The sequence below is a fragment of the Rhinolophus ferrumequinum genome, chromosome 10 (genome assembly GCF_004115265.2).
Source record: "Rhinolophus ferrumequinum isolate MPI-CBG mRhiFer1 chromosome 10, mRhiFer1_v1.p, whole genome shotgun sequence".
Taxonomy (NCBI): Eukaryota; Metazoa; Chordata; class Mammalia; order Chiroptera; family Rhinolophidae; genus Rhinolophus; species Rhinolophus ferrumequinum.
The window spans coordinates 10,184,166-10,202,986 of record NC_046293.1 but is presented as its reverse complement, the minus strand read 5'-3'; the positions used below and the strand labels follow the sequence as shown (position 1 = coordinate 10,202,986).

General features: G+C 50.6%; 1 protein-coding gene across 1 annotated transcript; it reads right to left on the bottom strand.

The window, feature by feature from the left end:
- Positions 1–1,304: 1,304 nt before the first annotated feature.
- FOXRED2 (FAD dependent oxidoreductase domain containing 2) lies at positions 1,305–18,219 on the bottom strand. The gene is made up of 8 exons (XM_033118241.1): positions 17,037–18,219; positions 15,142–15,393; positions 14,728–14,991; positions 13,620–13,786; positions 10,840–11,005; positions 9,243–9,484; positions 8,043–8,213; positions 1,305–4,896 (listed from the first exon to the last, which is right to left on the bottom strand). The coding sequence occupies exons 1-8, from the start codon at positions 17,579–17,581 to the stop codon at positions 4,652–4,654; spliced, it is 2,052 nt and encodes a 683-aa protein (XP_032974132.1). The 5' UTR covers positions 17,582–18,219; the 3' UTR covers positions 1,305–4,651.
- Between the last annotated feature and the right edge of the window lie 602 nt (positions 18,220–18,821).

Below are 18,821 nucleotides of genomic sequence, written 5' to 3'. Positions count from 1 at the left end.
AATCAGTCTTATTTATGCAGAACTGAGAAAGGAGGGAGACATTCTGTTGGTCCTTTCTTTCCTGCTTAAATACATCTGTTGCACACTATTTTTTATTTCAGGCTTGATGGAATGGTCATGTGATGTACTTGGATTAAATACTTGGGCTAAAGCATCTCATATATTTGCCCACCAACTTCACTTTGTAGCAGATTTACATTCCGTCTGGGATGCCAGATTGAATTAAATGCTTTTTTAAAGCCTGCAGTCTGACAAAAACCATTCCCCAGGCAGCATTTTTACCATACTTAAAAAATAAGCATCTGCAGTGAGATGATGCAGCTTATGTTTTCTTTTCTAGGGAAGAATCCAGTTTGGCTTTTGGGGATGATGCTGTGATTGGTCAGAGAGCTGAGGACCCTGAGGGCCGATGAGGGCCGCTGCTTCAGACTGCTGAGCTTTCCTTCTTCTATCTGGAGTCATCCCACCCTGCCTGGATCACAGGATGTCTGGTTTGAACTCTTTTCTGGAATAGTACTCTTTTCCAGGGTACCTTTGTGTGATCAGCATTTCAGTACTACTCTGCCCTCCCGTGGGAACCCCATGCTTTTGTAGGTTTGAGAGTTATTTGGTTTCTTAATTTCTTGTCTCCCAGTGTCCACACTGAAGGGAATTCAGGGATGGTGATAAGGAGATTGTTGCTTTAATGATTTAATATTTAGAGGATGGCTCAAAGGAGGTGGATTTTTTACACCATTCACTTGCTGTGTAATCATTCTCAGCCTCAGGTTCCTCATCCGTAAAATGGGGATAGTAATATCTACCTCTCAGTGTTGTGGTGCGAATTAATGTAAGTAAGCTATTTAGTGCATGTTATTAGTTGTCTATTGCTGTGTAACAGCAAGCTATTTGTTATCTATTGCTGTGTAACAATAACCCCCCAAATTTAGCAGCTTAAAACAACAAACATTATCTTGAAGTTTCTGTGGATCAGGAATCAGGTGGCTGCTTAGCTGAGTGGGTCTGGCTCAGAGTCTTTCATGAAGCTGTATTCAAAGTGGTGGCCATAGCTGCCGTCATCCGAAGATTAGCGTGGGATCCACTTCCAGGCTAACGCACATGGCTGTTGGCAGATCTTAGTTCCTTGCCACGTGGCCCTCTCCATACTGGATATCCTTCTGACATGACAGTCTCCCCCAGTGAGGGACTCCAGAAGGAGGGAGGGAATAAGGGGGAGAGTGGGAGCGAGAGTGAGAGCGAGCGCGAGAGAGAAGAAGCACAATCTCTTGGTGGATGAATGCCACAGTCTTTTTTTATAACTTAATCTTAAAAATGATATCCTGTCATTTCTGCAGTATTTTATTGGCTAGAAGTGAATCACTAAGTCCAGCCCACACCCAACAGGAGAGGACTAAACTCCACCTCTTTGGGGGAGAAGTATCAAAGAACTTGTGTACATACCTTTAAAACCACCACAGCACAGTCCTGGGCGCGTAGTAGGTACTCAATAAATTATTAGATGTTATGATTAGCTTAGCAGAGAAACACTTCTTGGTGAGTCAATTTCCAGGCAGATTTTAGGTATACCCCAGTTTTTTCAGGTGAAAGGACTTTGGGGCTCTGCAATGGATTAGAAATGACAACCAGGAAACCACCACAAAATGAGGCTTTTAATCTTTTTTTTTTGTCACGTGGGAGACAAGCTTCCTTCAGAGATCTCTGCTGGTGTACTGGGTCAGTCAGTCCAAAGAGCCGAGGAGAGAAGCACACCCCACTTAAAATTCACTTCTCTAGACTGAGCACATATCCTTCCCCGACACTTGGTATACGTAGTATCTTCCCAACTGGGTAGAAGCGGTGACACGGCAGACATCACCTGGACCACGGAGACAGAGCATGTCCTCTGGGAGGGTCCCGAGCTCCACGCACCCTCAGCAATTTTAAATTCCAAAAGCAGAGATGATTTTTAAAAAATAAATGTATTTATTTCTCTACAGCGTATAATCACAAAACTGGACAAAAGAGGAAAACCAAAAAAAAAAAAAAGAAGCCTCGTAGACTCCTTTCCGTAGTTTCCCCTGTGGTTTTCTATTTTTATAAGTAAAAGTAGTTGCAACTACAATTTCATATCCTGCTTTTTTTCATTGATTACACTTGTATTTGTATTACACAATCTTTAACCACTTTTTGGAGTTTTTGAGAGCTGTACAATATTCCATGGGGTGAATGTACCATAGTTAAATCTTCTTCCATTTTCTTTTATTTCAATCAGTTCTTTATATATTTATTTTTATGGGTGTTAAATTCTGCCATAATTATTTTTGCCCATGCTGTTTTGCCTTTTAATTTTTTAAACACATTTTCATGTTTATTGATTGTTTGCATAATCAGGTGGATTGCCTTTTAATTTTTACCATTTTCTTTAAAATAGTCACATTCATTAGGTGCAGGCTAGATGGGTGTACCTGGAAATGTTACACCTTTCCCTCCGTGGAATTATTCTGTTACTTCTATGCTTGGAAAGGCCTTTCATTTATTACAGTATCCCCACCTTCTTCTCCAGTTTCTATAGGGCTTTTAAAAATTCATCTGAAATTAGTTTTGAAGTACAGTAGGAAATAGGGCCTGAACTGAGATTTATTTTCTTTTCCAACATATTTTTATTGCATAGTCCTGCACAATCTTTTCCACAATCTTTTCTATTCATTTCTTTTTAAAATCACCTCCTTACTTAGAATAGGGTCTATTTCTGGCTTCGTCTTTCACCAGTTTGTCTATTTTGTGCCAGCAACTTTGTAATATTAAAAAAAAGAAGGGATGAATGAAGTCAGGCCTTGGCTAGAAGAGGAAGTTGGTCCAGCTGGAAGCAATGAGATCTGCTCGGAGGGAAGATCTAGACAGGACCCCCAGCAAATGCAGGATGGTCTTCATAGGAAAAAAGTATTTCTCTGTTTGAAACTAATTATTACAAGAAAACCAGAGACATTGCTCAGACATCTCTAATCAGCTGAGCAAGAATGGAACCATGCCTTATTAAACACAAATAAGGCTGGCTGATATCATGATGGAATTAACAATTTGGCAGAGGATGGGAAAAGCAGCAGATGCCACATATTGAGGCATCAGTAAACTATTTGTTACAGCACCGCGAGTTTTTATTGGCACAAGGGGCTCAGCCACCCTTCTGTAATTGGGTAGGCGAGATGGATAACAGGACTTGATATTACGGAGACAGTCCTACTTAAAAGGTTTTGGAAAAGGAAGGATGGGCTGCAGGACCTAATTTTGGTTTACCTATCATCTGTATGAGATCGGTGACACACACCCTGGGACTAGGGAGAGACTCTTCGTTTAGAAGTCTCAGCTGCAGTGCAAACTATGCCAAGTACTGTCATGGGGTAAACACCTCCTCCCCACAGGCTAAGGCGCTGGAGCTTCATTGTTCCAATTCTGCAAATGACTGGAGGGACAGGTAGCGGGGCCAGGTGCGGACCTGCCAAGAGAATGTTCCCAGAAGAGGGCTGTGGAGGCAGAAAGCCCGACTCCCTCGAATTCTGAGTGGCTACATGAAGGGCTAGTAAGAACCAGTGAGGAGGTAATCACCCATGATCCGGCCCTTGAAAACTGACCGTGATTATTTTATGTACAAAAGCTTTCCCATGGCTCACTCAGAATTAGGACGGTGGGAGAGTAAAGCAGGGAACAGATTCCTGGTAAGGAAGGAAGGACAACAAAGAGCTGGACCGCTAAGGGGACCGGAAACTGAATTCATCATCGTTATCATACAGATGCATTTATAAAATGTCTGCACAAGCTGAGTGGGGCTCTGGTGGGCTCTGTTCAAACAGCAGGGTGAATCACCTCAAAAAGTCCCCACTGAAAGACAGCGTGGTGACAGTTCTACAAAATGTGACTGCTGTTCAGTATGCCAGAGGGCAGGATGAAAGAGAGAACAGAGATTGAAGATAAGTCAGGGAGTGCGGCCTTGGGGAGAAAGGATTCAAGCTCTGCTGCTCAGGGAGAAAGCTACTTGGATAAGATGGCTATCTCTGCCTGATGACAGCCCCTGGGCCTATGCGATCAACCCAGCCCCCATTCCCTTTCTGAAAACAGAGATGGGGGCAGGGAGACGCAGTGTGGTGTGGTGGAATAGGCTTTAGAGCTACCCAGACGGGGCTCCTGGCTGGGCCCCTGGGAGTCACCTAACCTCTCTGAGCTGGTGTCTTTTTCATCAGGGGTAATAATAGTCCTACCTACCCTATATGGTTGAGGATATCAGAGCTTTTGTTTCAAAGAGCCTGCCATAAACCATTATGAAGGTGAGGATGGGCGGGATTTGGGCCCATCTAAAGAGTAGCCAGAAGGAAAAGGAACCGCTGGTCATTTGATGGGGACCGAACTGAGGCCTGCGCTCATTTGCAGACGGGCCTGGCTGTGAAAGGTGGCTGCCACCTGGCGAGGATGCCCCTCTGGACACCACTTCCTGGGCACCTATGGACTGAACAGGAGGGGAGCCCACGGCATGGTGACCCTTCAGCCCTTACGTGCCCTGCGTGGCTTTGGTGTGGGACTGTAATGACCTGAGTGGTCTTTGGCAATCACACATCGGTGGGAGCCCGGGGCTTCGAGAAGAGGAGGGCTGATGGGGGTCTGGGTGGGAGGAGCCTGGCCATCACAACTCCTCCTTGTTGCTGTGGAGGGGCTGGACCAGAGGCCCTGGAGCCTGGGGGTGACCCACACGCCCGTGGTAGCTGTCCTCTCTGTGCCTGTCCACAGCAGCGTGGTCCTGCAGGGCCCCACTCTCCACTCTGTGCTGCCGGAGGCTCTCGGTTCCCACCAGCCCCTGCGTTCTCAGGTACCCCTGCTGGCAAAAGGGCGGCAGCTTCTGGCGGGTTAGGGCAAACAGGAAACAGGACTCTACACACGAGCAAAAGGAGATGAATGAGTCAGGCTGAGAGGTGTGGAGAGAAGTAGAGGAGGAGCAGCGGCCGGTGCCCTGGGGGCCTCCTCTGTCCCCTCCAGCCCTGAGCCTGGGACCAACTTTTCTGGGTATCTCACGTCTGACCTGAGGAGTCATGGAACTCATCCTCCCACCCCCAGACGTTCCAAGAATAGGCGGCCTTGACTTTTGGGAAGATGGGAAAACAAGGCTCTGAAATGAAGGCAAACCACAGAAATGACTCAGCCCCCTGAGACCGGGCCAGCAGAATGCTCTGCGTGGAGCCAGCCCAGGGTGGGCGCTCAGCCTTCTGCACTGGCAGCTGGCCCTGGCTGGGGCCAGGAACCCGGTGATCAGTCCCATTTCGAGCTCAGAGTTGCCTGCAAAGATTTATTCCCTCAACAATATCGGAGGTGCAGACGCTGTGTGTGAGCCCTGTTCTTGGCACTATGGGGTTAATAAAGACAAAACTGGTCCATCCACCCGTATCTGTGATTTATCCTCATTCTGTGTCATGGCACAGTTGATAAGTCAGTCAAATCTGACCAATCAGGAAATCGTGTGGACACTTGTTATTTAGAAATAGGAAGAAACATCCAGAAGAGATGGAAGTAGTTCCTTCTGGAGAATGAGAATGGAAGTGGGAAAAAAGCCTTTTAGCCAAGTATTACATAACTGGGATTTAAAAAATAGGAAATATGAAACAGCTAAGGGCTCAGTTTTCTGAGGGCGTTAGAGACAGGATGGGAAGATGGAGTGAGTGTCAGAAAACTGGCTTGAGTCTTTTATCTCAAAAAAAGAAAAAAAAAGGGCGTATCGCAAAGGATGTTGTGCCCTTACGTGGGTGAACAGGCTGTAAGGTGCTGCACGAATATTATTTCCTACTTTACTTCTGACTTATAGCACAGAGGGCCCCTGGCAGAACAGACCATGACAGTCCTCTCCAAGCAGGGAGGCAGCACATGTGGGGGGAGGGTGGTAGAGGGGCAGCAAGGTGGCCTTTTGGGGAGTACCACCTTCGGATGGCATACATCAGCCCTCTGCAGGGGTCAGGGGCAGAGAAGCCCAGCAGAATCCGGGGCCAGAAGTAGCAGCTGCACATCAGCTAAGGGGACAGAGGGAAAGCCCACTGTCTGCCAGCTGGCCCTTTGCTGGTACGATTCTTCCAAGTTCAAGGCAGTGACCCATAGTGGCTTGTCCTGTTAAGCAATATTTAGGAGGCTAGAGGGCCTGTGACAATGCTTTGGGAGGGGCCACAACTCAGGGTGGGAATATGCTCCCTAACAGGCCCTGGCATCTTTGTGTACTCCCGAGACCTTGGGAAACAGGCAGGGATTTTGTAGCTGAGGCCGCTAGAGCTGTAACATGTAATTCCATGTGCAAATGTATGGTCAAGGTTGATAGTTGGCAGAATGCTAGTATTCTGCTCTATGAATTACCTCTGAGCATCTACAAATATTTAGACTATTAACTAAAACAATTGTTTTAAGCCTCCTCCCTTAACATATATATTTTTACTTCGAAGTGGACTGAGGATGTCAGCTGGGGATGAAACAAGGACACTTCCTCTCTGACCTGTAGGCCAGGGGACTGACTGTCTCTCTAACCTGATTGATATGAATAGTGCCTGAGATACAATTGGTGTTCAACAGATGTTTGCTGAACAGAAGAATGGATATCCTGGGCATTCAAGGGTTTAAGAAAAACACAAAAATTTGACCTGTTTCAATGAGTTCTCCCTCTGCATCATTAGAATTCTCCCAAGTCCCTGTCTGGGTTTGGCTGCCAGAGCTATCTTCCAGTTCACCAATTCTCTCTTCATCTCTGTCTAATGTGCTACTTCATGTTGAGTTTCTGATTACAAATTGATTTTTTCATCTCCAGAAGTTTTATGTGGCTTTCTCAAAACTGCCCAATTGTATTTTCAATAATCTCTTTTTTCTTTACATACCTTACACAGACTTTACACCCTCTATCTGACCACTCCAATCCCTGCAGTCTTTTTGGTTTGATCCTACAGTTGCTGTTTCTGCTGACACTCCCTCATGGTGGTTTGTGTCCTGATGTGTTAAGTGATTTTTGCTTGGGAGTTCATGTTCCTTTATCTGTGGGAATTTTTTAAAGTGTGTTTCATCACAGAAGACTTGCACTTACTTCTGTGATTTCTACACCACAATGATAGTGTGAAGTTTGGCCCCAAAGTCACATGTGTGAGACCTAGTGGTTGGAAATTCTCAGGGGAGATTTCCCCCCACTCTACCCAGAGCCAAAAAGCATGCATCTCCACCACCTCCCTCATAGGAGTGTTTTTTGCCTCCTAGTTTATTCACTGAAATCCAAGCTTGTTTGAAGCTCTCTAAACAGACCTGTCATCCTGCTCCAGCCTCCCCTTTCCCACCTGCAAGTGCTGCTCAGTTACTCAGGCTCTAGGCTACTGATGACCAGCAGATAAGTCACGTCCAGCTTGGGTTTATGCTTTTCTTAGTATCTGGCCTCTGGGAACTTCCTTTATTTTTCTACTAGTTCTTTAAAAAAGACATCTGGGGCCGGCCTGGTGGCTCAGGCAGTTGGAGCGCCGTGTTCCTAATGCCGAAGGCCGCCGGTTCCATTCCCACGTGGGCCAGTGAGCTGCGCCCTCTACAGCTAAGATTGTGAACAACAGCTCTCCTTGGAGCGGGGCTGCCGTGAGCAGCTGGAGGTCGGTGTGAGCGGCCATGGGCTGTTAGGCGCTGCCGAGGGCTACTGTGTGCTGCCGTGAGCGGCCGGCCGACCGACGGCTGGCAACTGACTGCCTCAGCCGGGGGAGCGCAAGGCTCCTAACACCAGCCTGGGCCCGGGAGCTGTGTCCTACACCACTAGACTGAGAAACAAGGGCTTGAACCGGAGTGCGGGGGGAAGTGGAAAAAGGGAGAAAAAATAAATAAAAAAGACATTTGATTCCTATTTTCAGATGTGCTATACCAGGAGGGGTTTCTGTGAACAGCTCGTCCACCATGTTGTGGGAACAGAAGTCTTGGGTTTGGGTTCCTAGATGTACGTCCTGCAACTCTACAGGGCATGGAGCTGTCTGGTCTCTTTTCAACCTCTAGCTCGGTCCCTTTGTCTCTCTGGGAACTTAAGTTACCTGCATAGAAGCTTCGTAAATCGGTGTCCAAACAATTCTCCAGGAAGCGCCTCAGAGGTAGAATGTGGCCCACTGGGGCGGTCCAGTCTGTCAAGAAGTCTTCCACGATGTGGTGGATGGCCGTGGGCCGAGGCAGGGGCCAGTCGGCAGGGCGGAACCTCACGTCCTGCTCTGTGGGACGAGGCGGGGGCGGCGTCAGAGCGCGGCGCGGGGCTTCCCATCGCCGAGCCGCGGCGTAGTTCCCACGCGTCCCCAGTGCCTCCCTCCCTCCCTCACTCATATTTGGCTTTCCTGATACACCTTTGTGCTGCTCGTGGTCGGCTTGTTCAACAGCCATCTCCAAATGTTTGGCAGCTTAGCATGCAGAAGCGGGACAAGATCAGACAGGCCCCTTGTGGTATCAGAGGGCAGAACTAAGAGTAATCACCTGCACTTGGTGTTTGTCTAGGACCCACATGGACTGCGGACTGTTGTGGCTGCCTCAAAACTGGTCTTTCTGCGGAGACTCAGGCCCTGCATGCAAAGGGGACTTCGAGCTCATCTAGTCCACGTACCCTCTGATGTGGACTCCCTTCTGTCGTGTCCCTGTCAGATGGCCTCGAGCCATGACCCAGCCATCCCTGTTTTGGGAGATTCAAGTCTAGGAGGCAACCCACCCTATTGTGGGACAGCTTTGACTACTAGTTGCTCCGCACATTGACTATAAACCTGCGTTCCCAGCACTTCTACCTATTGATACCACCTCTGCCTTTTTTTAGATCCTCTTCCAAGTGATAGCCCTTCAAGTTCTGAAGCAGGAGTCATGTTCCCCGGGGGTTCATCTCTCGGTACCTACTCTGTGCCAGGTACCATGCTGGCATTGTACATATGCTATCTCATTTACCCTCACACCGTTCTACAAAGAAGGTACTATTTTATCCCCATTTTACAGATGAGGAAACTGAGGCTCAGAGAGGTAAGAAATGGTCCAAGGTTACACAGCAGGGAAAGGACAGACTTGAGGATACTTTTTGTATCCAGCTTTTTTGTATTCTTCCGCTACACTCTAGCGCTAACCAGTTCCAGTTCTCTCCCACAGAGTCCCCAGTGGTCTTCCTCTGTCAGCTGGGAGTGTTGTGTGACATCTGGACACACAGTGAGGTCCGAGGAGTGCCCACCTCCAGAAGCCCGCGCTTGGGGGAAAGAAGCGAGCTGGCTTACCAGTGGGGAGGTGCCTGTAGTAGTAGATGACAGGGTGGAGGAAGTTAGACTGCCAGGCATCTTCCGTGTGCCCCACAGACCGGTCATAGAAGAAGACGTCCTTGTCAGGTCCAGAGAAATTTCTACCATACTCCATGTTGATGACAAAGAGCCCGTGCCTGGCCTGTTTTCCCGTGATGGTCTCCAGCTGGGCCAGCACCTGTGTGGGGAACTCCTCCAGGTACTCAAATGCTGTGGCGTTCCTGAGGGTGACACAAAGTGGCAGGGCAGGACCCTCAGTGCTGTGGCAGAGGCGACAGGACAGTGCCCGGGGATGTGTGTGTCTCTCCTTCTGAGAAGCAATAATCAACCAGCTGCAGACGCTGATGATGAACCCTGCACACCTTACTGTAACACTACTCATAGCTGAGCCCTGACTTACACGTGGGATGGATTCCTGAAATGGCTGCTGGGGGAAAAGGGGATCCAGGCTGAGTGGGGGGAATGGAAAAGCCCTGGGACAGGGCGAATACCTTGGTGTGTTCAAGGGACAGGAGGAAGGCCAGGGCACTGGAGTGTAGTCGACGGGTGGGGGCAGGAGAGCCTGGGAGGTCCATGGGGGGAGGGCAAGGAGGGCTTGTGTGTGTCATGATGGGAACTTCTGGTTTCATCTGGACTGAAGGGAAGCCACTGGCCCCTGGAGAGTAGTGAGCAGAGATGACTTCATGTGACTCGTGTTTTACAAGGGGCACCCTCCACCGTGTTAAGAGCAGAGCACCGCTATCCCAGTGCCGCTGAGAGAGGCTGGGGGTCCGGACCAAGGCACAGTGTGGAGCTGGTGAGAGGCGGTTAGGGTCTAGACATCATTTGAAGGTAGAGCTGACAGGATTTACAGCTAGTTTGAATGTGTTGAATGGGTGTGAAAGAGAGGAATTAAGAATGATGGGAGGTTTTTGTGCTGAGCGCTGCTGAGTTTCTTGCACATCCCTGAACTTGGCATGCTGCCGCACCCCCTGAACTTGGTGTGCTGCTGCACCCCTGGTTGGACCAGGCTCTTCCCTCTGAGGGTGCTTCCTCCGCTTCTCTCCTGCCACCTGCCCTTTGAAGCGCTCCCTCTCCAGCCCTTCCACACTGTTTCCTGCTCAGGAAGTGTCCCCTTATCATTTGACTGACAAGGAGCCACGTTGGTTCTGGCCCCAGGGAACTCTTAAATCACTCTGGTGGTGCTCTCGTGTTGCAGTGTACTGCTCATCTTGGTGCCCAATGCTTTCTATGAGTTACCTTTACTCCTTCCTATAGTCCTGCAAGGTAGGTGTTATCTCCATTTTGCAGATGAGAGACAATAGTCTCAGAGAGGCTAACTTGCCCAAGGTCACACAGGTAGAAAGAGGCATAGCCAGGATTCATACCCAGATCTATCTGTCTACAGAGCTTGTGCTGATTTCACTGATTTTCCCCCCAGAATAAATCCACCCCTTGCCCCACCCCATCCCTTCTCAGGCTTCATCTTAGGAAGCAACTACTGGGCTAGTCCACACCTGGAATAAGAAGAGAAGGCTGTGACGGTATATATGATGCGGCAGGCGGAGGGGGTGTGTGGTGGGGGTGGGCTACTCACTCCTTCACCAGGACGACATCGGCCAGCACGCTGAACATCTGGTAGAGCCCAGAAGCCTCGTTCACACGCCGGAGGATGGAGCTGGTCAGCTGTGTGATGGGGTGCTCGGTGGAGGGCCAGGTGATGCCGTGGTGGCGGTGCTCCAGCAGCCGGTGAACAGCACGCACTGAAATGGCCCGAGGGAGGAACGGCATGCCGCACTTAAGAGTTTATCTTTACCATCAGGAAGGACATAAGGTCCCATCAACTTTTACGAACGCAAGACACTGTGCATGGCACCAAGAAGAAGTCTTTGGAGCCGGGTCAGCACATGTTCTGCCAAGGGCCAGATGGGAAGCATTTTCGGCTTTGCAGTCTGTTGCACGGCTCAATTCTGCCTCTGGTGCGAAGGCAGCCTTAGGGATAGCTACATGAAGGGGTGTGGCGGGATTTGGTCCCCAGGCCACCGTTTGCCCAGCCCTGCCTCAGGCCACCTGCATATGGAAGTCCCACAGCTATCACTCCACATGTGGTTCGTCCAAACCAGAACTGGAACCAGAACCTGCCTCTGAGATCTCTCCCCACCTCTGTCCCTATTTCTGTCAGAGACTCGCAAATGGAAAGCCTTTGATTGCTTCCTTTCCTTCACAGCCTGAATCCAATCTGTCTCTAAGTTCTATTTTGAAATGCTTTGTGTATATGTATATGTAAGGATAAAAAAGCAACAGCTGTCTAATAAAATAACAGGGAGACGTTTTTCTATATACCTGGGGCTGCTGTATGCAGTTGTAAAATTGGGGCACTGTACACAGGTGCCGGCTGTTCCAAAATGAATCAACACAACACCCAAGTCCAATAAAGGCCAAGGCCACACATAACCCATGACAGGGGACTGACTCAGTGGGCCGACAGTCACAGGAAGACTGCAGCCTCACAAGACACCTGGCTCTCTGGAGGAAACAGTGGTTAAACTGAGTTTTGCAAAAGGCTGAGGAATTACACAGCTAGAGAAGCTTGGGGACAGTGCCTTGACAGAAGGAGCATATATGTGAAGAAATAGTATCTTGAGAAGAATCTGGCATATGCTGAAAAGCAGGCGAGGGACCAGGCTGGAAAGCTGAGCTGGTGTCAGCCTGCGCAAAGCTCTGAATGCTATGCCCAGGAGCTGGCAATCCCCCTTTGGAGATAGGGAGCCACTCAAGATTTGTAAGCAGAGGAAGGAAGGATAAGATTTTTTTTTTTAAAGAAATGTTGTTTTGACGGGTACTATGCTGGCTGGATGGGAAGCCAGAAAGACCAGTGGCAGGAAGAGCACTCAGAAGAGATGAAGAGGCCCCGAGTCAGGAAAGCGGGGCAGGGATGGAGTGCAGGGAGATACAGGAGGGGGATGGGCAGGGCTTCCAGGGTGTCCAACCTTCCGCGGTTACAGTCTGTGCCACCAATCTCTGATCTGCTGTTGTTTTACTCTGCCTCACTGTTTCCTACTCGTCTCTCTTGGGCCCTGTTTCTCCGCTGCATGGAGCCATGTCCAGGCAGGGTGTACTGCGTACAGCCACACCACCCTTCTTCTGAGTCGGGTCCTGAGCTAGTAGTAGTGGGCACAGCAATCGGTGGCCTGTACACTCAGGACTGGTTCCTACTTGCCTGAAGCTTAGTGGTTAGCTGTGAGTGTTAGTCAGGCAAGTGCCACCCACTGGCTGGGTGACGTTGGGCAAATTACTTAACTTCTCTGTGTCCCAATTTCCTTATCTGCAAAATGGAATTGAAGTAACAGGATCTGTCTCGTGGGGTTGTTGTAAGGATTAAGTATGTGAGCTGGGGAAAGAGCAGGGGGCAGAAGGCAGCAAGAGAGACGGGGCAGTGACTGCTCGGAGAGAGGATGCAGGGAGGGAGACGTGCGTGGGAACAACGATGAGGGTTTCGTGTTGGGGAGACACGCTGAAGAGACAGTCTCATTCTGTGTGCACGTGTGCATGCAATTCGCAGATATTCTGCTTTATAGACTGCTAACACTCTCTCCCTGGTTTCCTTCTCTGGCAACGCGCATGGGGTATAAAATATATCATCTGGAAACAACAGCAAAACATGATTATCTGTCTCAGCTAAACTGGAAGGATAGTGAAATGCAAAAACCAGCAGGAAGGCAGTGCGAGGTATCAAATTAAATACAGAAATGTCAGGATGCAGGACCCTCATGGTGTTTTTGGCAAAATTACCTGGCCCGTGTAACACCCGCGTGCAATAAAGCACCCATCCAACAGGCTCCCCGGAGTGAAGAACATTCATACCTACACTTCTGAAAAAGAGCTAAGATCATCCAAGTCCAATTTTTATTGAAATCTGTTGGTGCCCAAAAGTCTGTGCGTGTGAGGCTTCACAGCTGCATGGTTCTCAGGTGTGGCTTTATTTAGTCCTGACAACAGCCCCCTGAGGGTGGGGAGTTGCCCTCGTTCACATCTCTGACAATAGGGTGTCCACGGGCTTAGAGAGGTTACGAAACCTCACCTCTGAGGCCACCCTGCTGGGCAGGAACCTAGGTTTGCGTTCAAGCTCTGTGTTCTCGCTAATACATGGCACCTCACCTGTACAGGGTGTAGGCATGTAACCTGCCCTCCCAGATGTACATACTGTTATACTTTACCGGGTGCTTTTCTAGACGTATCCTCAGACCATGAAAACCTGTTGCCGTCTGCCCCAGGCAGGGAATTTATGACAGTCGACTTCTGATGAGCAATCCTTTTAAGGCTGCTGGAAATCAGGAGTGTGTTTCCAGTCCCTGGGATGGTTCTGTCTGGGCTCACCTGTGTATCGGAATCCATGGATGAAGCCCCCAGCAGACTTCCGGTAATCCACAGAGTGGCTGGCGGTACCCAGGACAAAGAGACCCCGGCTTCCTTTGGACTCGTAGCTACCTCTGACCAGTGGGTACTTCTTGCTGAACTCACCCACTGAAGACAGTTTGAGGGACCTGTGAGTAGAAAGGTTATTACTAAAAATCTGCTGTGTATGAAACACTAATTACAGGCCTGGCACTGAGTTAAGTGCTTTATCTTCCTTACTGTATTTAAACCACATCATGACTGCAGGAGGTGGGTATAATCATCTCCATTTAACAGATGGAGTAACTGAGGCTTGGAGGAAAGATGTAGCGGGTCAGGGTCAGGGCCAGGATGCAAGCCTGACTCGAGGCTGGGCTCTGGGTTGAGACTGGGCCCTGTGTGACCTGCTGGGACAGGAGGGTCTGGCCCAGGCTGTCTAGGTTCTCCTTGTCTGCCTGTGCCTTGGCCAGAAGGAAAGTGAGACACTGGATGGATTCTTTGATACTAAGCCTTGCCAGGGTACTAAGGCAGCAATGTCTAAAGAGGAGGCTCCACAAAGCAGTTCTTCAAAATACAGTTATAAGTAATTTTAGCAGCTACCATTTTACCAAGCAGATGCTGTATGCCAAGTATTTCCCTATATTCATCCTCACTAGAGCCCTAGGAGAAAGAAACTGCGGTCCACCCATTTGAGCGATGGAGACACTGGGGCCCAGCGTGGTTATGTAACTTTCCCAGAGCTCACAGGTTTGGTAAGAAGGGACCTCCGATCAACCCCACCACCTGTGCTCTGAGCCACCCACCCCCGGTCAGCAGATTCACCTCGTGCTGCTGTCTGAGTTGCTTTCCCATCTCTCGGGTGGAGGGTTACAACACAGACGAAGATGCGCGGCTGGTGGTCCAGGAGGGAGGGCCCGAGGGAGCCCCCTGGACAGAGAGCTCATGCCTGGGTGGGAAACCGGGCAGCACCCACACCCGTGCTGAGGGTGGGGTCCTGAGCCCTGGTGCTGCTGGGCAGGGTGCTGCTCCCCCAGGAAGGTGGCAGAGGGGTTTGCTAGGAGATCGCAGCTCCCTTCCTGTTTGTACTCACTTGTTGAAAATGGAGAAGTCGAAGTTCCAGCCCAGGCAGCGGATGACCCGGTCGTAGGCCACACGCATGGCAAAGTTGTCACTGTCATCCTGGGGGAGGGTGATGGCATCGGCATGCTGGTTGCCTTCTTCCCAGTAGAACTTTAGGGTGATGTGGAACTTGCCCTCGCGGTCCTTCACGATAGCCAGATCTGTCAGGTCAGATTCCAGCAACCCGTCCAGGGACTTCAGCTGGTAGGTGTCCAGCAGGCCATTGTTGATGGCCCTGGGGCCCAAGGGACATGCCAGGAGAGAGAAAGGAGTCTGGCTAGGGTACAGGAGATGCGGAGGAAGGGGTGGGCAGACCAGATGGGGTCAGCAACGGTTTTAGGGTGGCTTGAGGACAGAATACACAAGCAGCAGCTGCGTGGCATACCTGAGGTCTCCTACGTAGTGGGTGGCCCAGGAGAGCCGGACCCGGGAGCGGCTCAGCATGTGGATAAAGTTGGTGACACCTAAGATGTTCTCTGCCGTCTCAAAGGCTGAGTTCCCACGGCCCAGGATCAGCACATTCTGACCCACAAAGTCCTTGGGGTCTACGGACACAGACTCATAACCCTCCACATATTCGGAGCCAGGGAAGTCGACCAGGTTGGGGACTGACAAACCAGTGGCAACAAGAAGGACGCTGCAGGTGGAGGACAGAGGGAAGATGGCTTAGTCTTGTAGCTGTAAGACATTAAGTGAAAATCATGCTTTGGACCTGTTACCTGGCTCACCAGCCTCACCCAGGCTGCTGCATCCTGAAAGAAAACAGGATATTCATTCATTCTGTTTATGGACCTATCCCATTGTACCCTGCCCTTCACTGAGCTCACTCCAGCGGACAGTTTCCCTTACCCCTCACTGGGATTATTATACCAGATACTAGAAGTACTCTGACTCTGACAGGAGAAGGTGGCACCATTGAGAAGTCGAGTAGTTCACCCCATTTGGAATACAGCAGTCAGAACAAGTATCACCCTCAATGATGAAAATGAGACTTGCTGTTCCACTTTCCCCTTTCTGACTTGCCTGACAGATGGCGACATCTACTGAGCAGTAATTCCCTACCCCGTCCTGTACTAAGTGCCTTATGCGTCATCTTACTGCTCACAACAACTCTGGTTGGTGTTATTTGGTGCGTTTTACAGGTGAGGAGACAGGCCCTGTGGGGCCCACGGCTTCCAAAGCTCCTAAAACAGAGCCAGAATCTGGCCACAGATCAGCAGGCTTCCAAAGCCCTGCTCTTTATACTGGTGGGACTGCAGTCCTGTAGTGGGCACCGGGAGCTGGATCCTGCCAGCCTGCAGAAGAACGCTTTGATCACAGGGTGGTTTTAGAAATCAATGGCCTGTACACGGCACATATGCAGCCCCCATTGCTCCGTGTTTTCTGACTCCTCTACGCTGTAGCACAACTGTCAAAAGGCAAGGGTCCAAGTTGGCCCAAACCTTATTTCCTTGGGCTGTGACAAGCAAGGAATAAAGCCGGGCCTCTGGCAAATGACATGAGAAGATGAACTCTGATTGAACACCTGTCGGGAGCCAGGTGTAGGCTAATGGCCAGGAAGTGAGAGGCAGTCAGGTGCAGCAGAAAGAACATGGGCTTTGTGATCAGGAAGATAGGAGCTCAAATTGCAGCCATGCCACTTAAATGCTGTGTGACATAGCACCAGTTACTCAACTTCTCTGAGCCTCAGTTCTTCATCTGGAACATAGGGATCAGGGAACCTTCCCCACAGGGTCCTGATGAGGATGAAACAAGTGCAATATAGTGTTTGACTCTGAATTTGAGATGTCCACATGACGTTAAGCTTTCTCGCAACCAAAACTGAATGCTGGTAGCACTACCTGTAGAGCCTCCTAGTCTTGTTCAGTTCTAAATCCCACTGAGCTCGCCTAATATTCGACCCAGCATTTCCCAGGATGTGTTTTGGGGAACACTAGTTCCAGGAGGTGTTTTACAAAAGGGTTTTGTGGGTACATAAGCTTAGGCAATACTGAACACCCAATGTTGGGAGTGTCACAGTGAATATGAAGATATTAAAGACCGAAAAATCCTGGAAGAAAGAACTGGTTAGTATTTTCCAAACATAGTTGATCACAAGTTTTTTTTTAGGGCACTGTGGGAAATGATGGCTGAGATGAACCTCCTGGCACGAATTTCAGTGGGAACAGGAGGTGGCAGATTTTTCCCATTCCTCCAACCGGCCAACGAAGGGGTGTCAGTTCTTCCAGGAAAGGCCCCAGCCCAACTTCAGGAGGTGAGTTCTGGGACCCAGTTCCTTACCTGCACTGGTATGGCTGGCCCTTTTGGTCGGTCAGGATGAAGTAATGGCCATTCCACGCCTGCCGATCCTTGTTCAGCGTGACGTGGGCAATGGTTGTGTTGTACAGCACGTGGAGCCCCAGCCTGGCTGCGAAGTCCCCTAGGTAGCGTACCATGTCGCTGGCATCGGGGAAGTAGGCGGGGGAGTAGTGTCTGAAGAGCAGCCGGGGGTCGTGACTGAGCAAAGAGTTCCAGTCGTGGCGGAGGTTGAATTCGGAGTTGGCCCTTCCGGTGTACCGCTTGTTGATGCTTATGAGCTTGCGGTGCCGGGGGTAGCGTGTGAAGAAGCTGCCTGGCCCCGGGGCGCGTTCGAATACTGTGTAGTCCCTCCCTGCCCTCTGCAGGAAGTAGGCCATTTGCAGGCCTGCGGGCCCGGCACCGAGGACGCAGTAGTCCCGGTGTGGGGGTGTCGAGGCCTGAACGGGGTGCAGGGTGTGAGCCAGGTACAGGGCAACAGTTAGGAGCAGCCCCGGGGAGCCCCACAGCCGAGCCACAGAGAGGCCCATCCTGCGGCAGACCAGATGAGTGAGGCCTCCGACCACGAATGGCCTGAGGCCAGGGGGAATGAGGCAGAGGCTTGCCGGAGCGCTGAGATTTGGGGTGGAGCCAGGACCAGTATCCAAACACCTCTGAGCTCATTTGCTACGACTCCATTGGTTCAAGACAGGATCTGGAGCTCCCCCAGAGAACCCCCCAAGCCCCATCTCCTTCAGGGCTTCGGCTCCCAGGGGCACCAGCCCTCTTCTTATTGCCATGGTAGTAAGAGGGTGGGTGTTACCCCATTTTCTCCCTAATTTGAAAGAAGTCCAACAACCCTTCTGGACCCTCCCCAGTCTAGACCTCGAGGGGCAGGTCTCTTTGGCCCCGCCCAGTCCCAGCCCTCGAACCTGAAGGAGGTGTGGCCTGAACGGACTCCGCCCCCAGCCAGGTGCCTAAGTCTCTTCCGTCACGCGGCAGAGATGCCGAACACACCTGCTGCCACGCGGGCGCGAGGCCGCCCTCCCGCTGGCGCGCACAGCGCGTGCGTGGTGCCCACGCCCGCTGCTTCGGCCTCCCCGGCCCACCCCTGCACCCAGAGCTCGCACCTCGCAGCGGCTCCAAAGGCAGCACGCAGAGAATCAGGACCGGACGGGCCCAGCTGGCTCGCGCCCGGTAGGCCGCCCCGCCCCTCCCGCCCGGCCAATGGCAGAGGGCGGGGTCACGTGCGCATCGCGCAGCACGCCGGGGCGGTCCGGCGGCCTCGGTCTCTAGGCCGCATAGGAGAGTCCTTCACGTGCTGATCCCCGCGGCTGGCCAGCGTGCGGTGCTGGGAGTGGCGGGGCTGGAGAACTGATCCATCACCCGCTGGGGGCTTTTGTTTTCAAGCTGTGCTTTTCCAGTTGTGAGACACGGGAGATGATTTTTTGGGAGATAATCCCAGCTTTTATACTGACTGCACTGTTACGGTAGCCAAAGACTAGTCGGCTGCCCAGGTTTTGGCGACTGAAAACTAGGTTGGTGAAGCTAGGACAGAAAAATCAATGAATAAGTATTTGCTACTATGGACAAAAAAGGGGTTCTATAGAAAGTAATCTCACAGTGCTCTGATCATATTAGGTTGGTGCAAAAGTAATGGCGGTTTTTGCAATTTTTAACCTTTTAAACCGCCATTACTTTTGCACCAACCTAATGAATTACTAACTGGGCAGGTCCTGGTCAGTAGTCATGCCCCAGGCACATAACTTTAGTAAAAGTTTTATCTTTGCC